Source organism: Mobula hypostoma, chromosome 1, assembly GCF_963921235.1.
Source record: "Mobula hypostoma chromosome 1, sMobHyp1.1, whole genome shotgun sequence".
Lineage (NCBI taxonomy): Eukaryota > Metazoa > Chordata > Chondrichthyes > Myliobatiformes > Myliobatidae > Mobula > Mobula hypostoma.
In genome coordinates, this window is record NC_086097.1 from 47866469 (window position 1) to 47872468 (window position 6000).

At 45.3% G+C, this 6000-nt stretch overlaps 1 protein-coding gene across 6 annotated transcripts in view; it reads left to right on the forward strand.

Annotated features, from left to right (window-relative positions):
* tdrd9 (tudor domain containing 9) overlaps positions 1-5731 on the forward strand; it is a 165248-nt gene extending 159517 nt beyond the window's left edge. For all 6 annotated transcript variants that reach the window (XM_063047992.1, XM_063048027.1, XM_063048011.1 and 3 more), the window contains one exon: positions 5227-5731. In XM_063047992.1, the coding sequence (XP_062904062.1) occupies positions 5227-5313 (87 nt within the window). In that variant the 3' untranslated portion in view covers positions 5314-5731. The remainder of the gene's footprint in view (positions 1-5226) is intronic.
* Positions 5732-6000: the final 269 nt, after the last annotated feature.

Here is a 6000-nt window from a genome sequence, read left to right on the forward strand (position 1 = left end):
TCTTTCCAGAACAGGTAGGGAGTGGAGGAGCCTTTGAGATTAGGTACGGGATTCCTTGTTCTGGACGCATGCCTCACATGCCTACACGTACTGCTGAACATCTTGCGTCATTCCGGGCCACTAATACCTCCTCTTAATAAACTCGAGGGTTCTGGCAATCCCAGGGTGTGTGGTATTTCTCAACAAATGCCCCCGTTGGAGTACCTGGGATCAGACAGAACTTGGGATGAACAACCTACCTGGAGGACAGTTCCTAGGAATCTCCCCTTGTACTTGGGCCTTGTGAACAAGAGTGTCAATACCCTAACGAATTGGTGCTACCATCCTGGCCTGTAGGAAAATGGTGGTCGGCTGCTCCTCTTATTGTAATTCATCAAACAGATGTGACACCGCATCAAGATTCTGGTTTTTTCAACCCCAGTCTGTAGGTCATGATAAATTCAAAGCAGTTAAAGAACAAAGCCCACCCGGCTTGCCTGGAATTCAGCCTCTTGCCCTCCTGAATATAAGTTAGGTTCTTGTGGTCAGTCCAAATGATGAAAGGGTTCTTGGCCCCCTTTAGCTAGTTTCGCCATTCCTCCAAGGCTAACTTAACTGCAAGAAATTCCCAATTCCCAATGCCATAGTTCCTCTCTGCCAGGGATAGCTACCTGGAGAAGAATGCATGTGGATGCAATTTACCATCTGAAGGTGATCATTGGGACAAGATGTCACCCATTCCGATGTCTGAGATGTGCGCTTCCATGATGAAGGGAAAATCCGGGTTAGGAGAAACTAAGATCGGAGCTGTTGTGAACCACTGCTTAAGTTCTGCAAAAGCAGCCTCCACTTCAATCATCCAGACAAAAGGTCCTGTGAATTTCTTAGTTGGGGCTGTCAGTGGAGCTGCCACTGAGCTGAAGTTCCTGACGAACTTCTGGTAGGAGTTAACAAACCCCAAGAATCGCTGAGCTTGTTTGATACTGGATGGTGGTTGCCAGTCTCACTGTCTGGGATCTGATAGGGTCCATCTTGAGATTGCTGTTGGAGATGATGAAACCCAAAAATGAAACAGTTGTCACATAAAACTCTGACTTCTCTAACTTGACATAAAGTCCATAGTCTAAGAGCCTCTTTAAAATGTCCCTGACATGAGCGACTTATTCCTCCATGGACTTTGAGAAAATTAGGATATCATCCAGGTAGACAAAGACATGCTTAGGACGAGTATCCTGGAGCATGTAGGTTCTAAGGGCTTGGAAAACAGCTGGAGTGTTTGCAAGGCCAAAGAGCATAACCGGATAGTCATAGCGCCCTGTGGGTGTATTGAATGTAGTCTTCTAGTTTTGCGAATGTCCTTGCTCCTTGGAGCATCTTGAAAGCCATATTCATGAGTAGAATATTCAATTCTTGGCTATTATGTGATTTAATCCCCTATAATCAATGCACGGCCGCAGGCTCCCATCTTTCTTTTGTACGAAGAAGCCTGCACTGGCAGCTGATGTGGATGGTCGAATGAAGCCCATGGCAAGAGCTTCCTTTATATACTCCTCCATTGCACCTCTCTCTGGGCCTGAGAGCATGTACAATTGACGCCCGCCCCCCCCCTCCCCAGGGGACAGGTACTAGGCAGCGGGTCTATAGAATAGTTGTAGGGACAGGGCGGTGGAAGAGTCGAGGCCTTTACCTTACTGAAGACCTCTTCCAAGTCCTTGTAAACAGAAGGGATTTTGACCAGTCTAGATGTTGCTATCTCCTCCAGATCTTCCTTTCAGGACAACTCCTAAGACTTGGGTGACAAGGGTGACACTCACAAAGTTCCTTCATAGAGACACTGACCAAATCAGAGTTTGAATCCCCGTGTGTATCCTCGGGTAATGACAGTGAGGCGGTTTAGAGGGTTCCTGTCCCCTGCCCCGGAACAGGCTTCAAGGATCAGTGTACAGAGTCTGTCCCTTCCTGGAGACTTGGCGGTGAATTTCCCAAACTGCTTGGGCATCTCCTTCGACCTTTCCTGAACTAGAGATTCCCTCTCTCTAGTTCCTGTCAGATCCCAGCTGGACAGTGCTGGGATACACACAGTCCCGTTGGCTGGAACTGGCTTGTCCACTCTTAAGGACATGAGTAGGTCTCTAGAAGGTTTTGGGTTCATTAACAGTGACGGCTACCCCTTTATTGGTCAATGGTCGTGGGAGAATCTGGGTGTCGGAACACCATGCACACAACTGTGCGGCAAACAAACCCTCTTACAATGACTGGACCAAGCAATGATTCTCCCCTCCCCCCCCCGCCATTCCACAGATATGTTATGCTGCGACAGCCAAGGGTACTAAAGAATCAAGGGTATGAGTGGAGAGTCAATAATGTGGAAACTAATGTCCTCCACATGATCCCCTAACCTCATCTGCAACATCAGAGTCTCTTGCTAGTTCTGCCCAGAAACTAGCGAGTGGCCATCCGGGACTATTGTGGGTATGGACTGGCTCAACTCTCACAGCGGTATGTCAAACCTTTGGGTGGTTCATAAATCCAGAAAATTACCTGCTGCCCCTGAGTCCACAGAAGCTCGTGCCTGCCTCAAGTTCTTACCCCAGGTGAGCTCCATCTTTAGAATGAAACCAGAATCCGTGGGATTGGGCGTAGTGGCTGCTACTGCCACAGTCCTCCCGAGACTAGATAGCTTTAGCAGTTCTCTCGGTGGCTGCAGCTTCTGACATTTGGCCCGCAGGTGACCCTCCCCACAGTTAATGCAGTGACCTTGACTCCAACGCTGGGACCTCTCATTGGCGGATAGTCCAGTGCCACTGACCTGCATGGGTTCGACTAGATCTTGAGCAGGCAACAGGCTGGTTATGGTCCATGGTTGGGGACTGGAGTTGCAAAGCGTAGGGACCGGGCTCGGACTGGCTGTCTTCAACTTCCTGACGTAGTCCCACTCCCGCTCTGCCAAATGATTATCAAGACAGACGGACTGGTCAATCAGAACCCTCAAGTTCTTTGCTGTCCCTGCAAAGATGAGGGCATCCTTCAGTTCATCTCTGAGTCCGTGACGGTGTAGCATGGCAAAGGCCTCCCCGTTTCATCCACTCTCCTGGGCCAAATTCTGAAATTCATTTGCATTTGCCGCTGACCCCCGCCCCCCCACCCACCCACCCACCCGACAGATCTTCATCAGGCGGTTCAAGGCAGGGTGATGAAACACCGTCCATCATGGCAGCCCTGAATTCCTTCAAATCCAAGCAAATCTCTGAATGCAAACCTCCTAATGCACGGTGGCCCAGGCCAGGGCTTTTCCAGTCAGAAGAGACCATCTTTCTGCACTCTGAAAGGAACCGGGACGGCTGGACTAATGAGCATTGGACGAGAAAGCTGTGGCAAGAACCCAGGTCACCAAAGAATCTCTCTGGGGTTGGAAGCTGGACTGGCTGTGCAGAATGACTGACTGCCCAAGCGACTTTGGCTTTCTCCCTGCAATAGTCAGCAAATGGTGACCTGGAGGTCATGTATCTCCAGGCTCTGTCTGAAAGGTTTCTTGCTGTGGCTAGCCACAGCTGAGGAAAGGCTCCGAAATCCCGGTGGGTCCATGCTCATTCAATCATACTGTGACTAGAGTCCTTGACAAGGATGGTTTGGACCCAAATACTAGGATATCCAAAGCAAGATTCAAGACACAGTATGAAACTGGATCTGAGCACAAACCAAAGCTAGGCGATATCACTAGTAGACTTACAATTGAGCACAGAACCACAGCTCAGGTGTTCATTTACTACTCAATTCTTGGTGCTTGAAACCTGATTACCAATTAGCAGAACTGTTCTGAACCCTTAAGGCTATCTGTACTCTGGGGGAGTTTGAGCATCTAAATCCCTGAAGCTGACTGAATGGGGGCATCTCATTACAGGAGATGGGGCAGTCAGCACAGCTTTGTGCCTGGAAGGATGTGTCTTACAAGTCTTTTGGTGTTGTTCAAGGATAGGTTAGGATAGGACAGTGGATATTGCCTGTCTGGACTTTATCAAGGTCTTTTAGGTCCTTCATGCAGGCTAGTATCGAAGGTTAGAGTGCATGGGATCCAAGGGAGAGAGCTGATTGGATTCATAATTGACTCAATGCTAAGAAAGAGAGGGTGATTGAGAGTTGGTTCTTGGATTAGAGACCTTTGTCTTGTAGTCTACCGCAGGTGTTGGTGCTAGGACCTTTGTAATTTACCTTTATAAACAAATTGAATGTAAATGTACAAGGCATATTTAGTAAGTTTATGGATTAAACGAAATAAGGTTGTGTTGTAGATTGTGTAGACAGTTATTACAAAACAATGCAGAGGGGTCTTGACCGGCTGGGTATGTGGGCTGAGGGTTGACAGCTGGATTTCTATCCAGATAAATGTGAGATGTTGTAGTTTGTGAGATCGAACGAATATAGAAGTTGGACAATGAATTGTAGGTCCCTGGGGAGTGTAATGGAATTGAAGGCGCTCAAAATACATATGCAGAATTTGTTGATAGCAGCATCTCAGGCAGAGAAGGTGCTGAAGAAGGCTTTTGATATGCTGGTCTTCATCAATTACACCACTGTGTTGCAGTTATATAAGACATTGGCAAGGCCTCTCTTGGAGTTTTGTGTACACTTTTGGTCACCCTGTTACAGTAAAGATGTTATTAAACAAGAGTGCAGGAGAGATTTGTTAGCATTATTGTTTGGACTTGGGGCATCTGAGTTACGAGGAGAGGATGCATAGACTAGGACATTATTGCCTGGAATATAGGTGATTGAGGGATGACCTGATAGAGAAGTATATAAGATCATGAGGGTGAAAGCACATGTTTTTCCCCCAGGGTGTGCTAAAAACAAGAGGGCATAGTTTTAAGATCCAGGGGTAAAATATTTAAAACGGACACCAAGTGTAGCCTCTTCACATTTTAGAATAAGCTACCATATACAGTAGTTGAGGCAGACACATCAGCAATGTTTCAAAGCTATCTAGATAAGTACATGGATAGGAGAAGATCAGTTGATTATACAGACCAAATAGAGGCAGATGGAACTAGCTAGCTGAGCAGGCGAGAGATCGTGGAGGAGTTGGGTTTTCATGCTGTTAGATTCTGAAAGGATGGAATCCTAATAAATATGCAGTTTAAATAATTCAAATTAAAATACTCACTTTCACTCTCCACAGATGCTTCCTGATTTGCTGAGTATTTCTGACATTTTCCATTTTTTGTCGCTAAACTGTTTTTGTTCCTTCAGGTGGATCCAGAACTTCTAAGCTGTTCTGCGGAAGAAAGCAAAAATGTTTTGTACCACTTGCATTCCTTGGTGCTTCTGAACCCTTAGACCATCATTCTGAAGATGTGGCAATGGTCAGCAATCTTATGTTAAGGAAAAAATGGAGCCTGTTAAATACAGAATAATATTTTTCTCCTACTAGGCAAATTTGAGTGACCTCTTTGAAAGAAACTGTTGTAGCTTATGGGGCAAAAGAAATGATGAAGCAGTTGGGTAAAATCTGGATTACAAAGTACTTGGGTACAAATTGAGCAACATAATTGAAAAGAATTACTTGTTAATTAAGTATAAAATTTATTACATGAGAAAAAATTGTCTATAGCGAGCAGTTATAACCTTGCTTTCACTTTGTTAATGTATGGAAAAGATGGGCAGTTCTGGTATTGATGAACAAAACCACTTAAAGTATCTTACTGGTTGTAACATTATTTTGTTCAGTGGTTAATGATAATAAAGTGCAATTATGAGCGCTGTCATGTGTCTGAGTTTGAAATTTATTTGAAGTCTTTTACACAAAGTATTTCGACTATATATTCCATTTGGAATTGCATCTCCTTGTGCTCAGTAGTGTTATTTATTTATCTCTCTGCCTGTCTATTTATTTATTATAGCCAGGTGATACTATGGTGGATCTGGGTGCAATTGTATTAACATAGTGTAACAATATAAACTGCATATGTCACTGAATTCACCTGTGTCTAGTTTGTCCAGAGTATTGGAAAGCATGGTTCTACT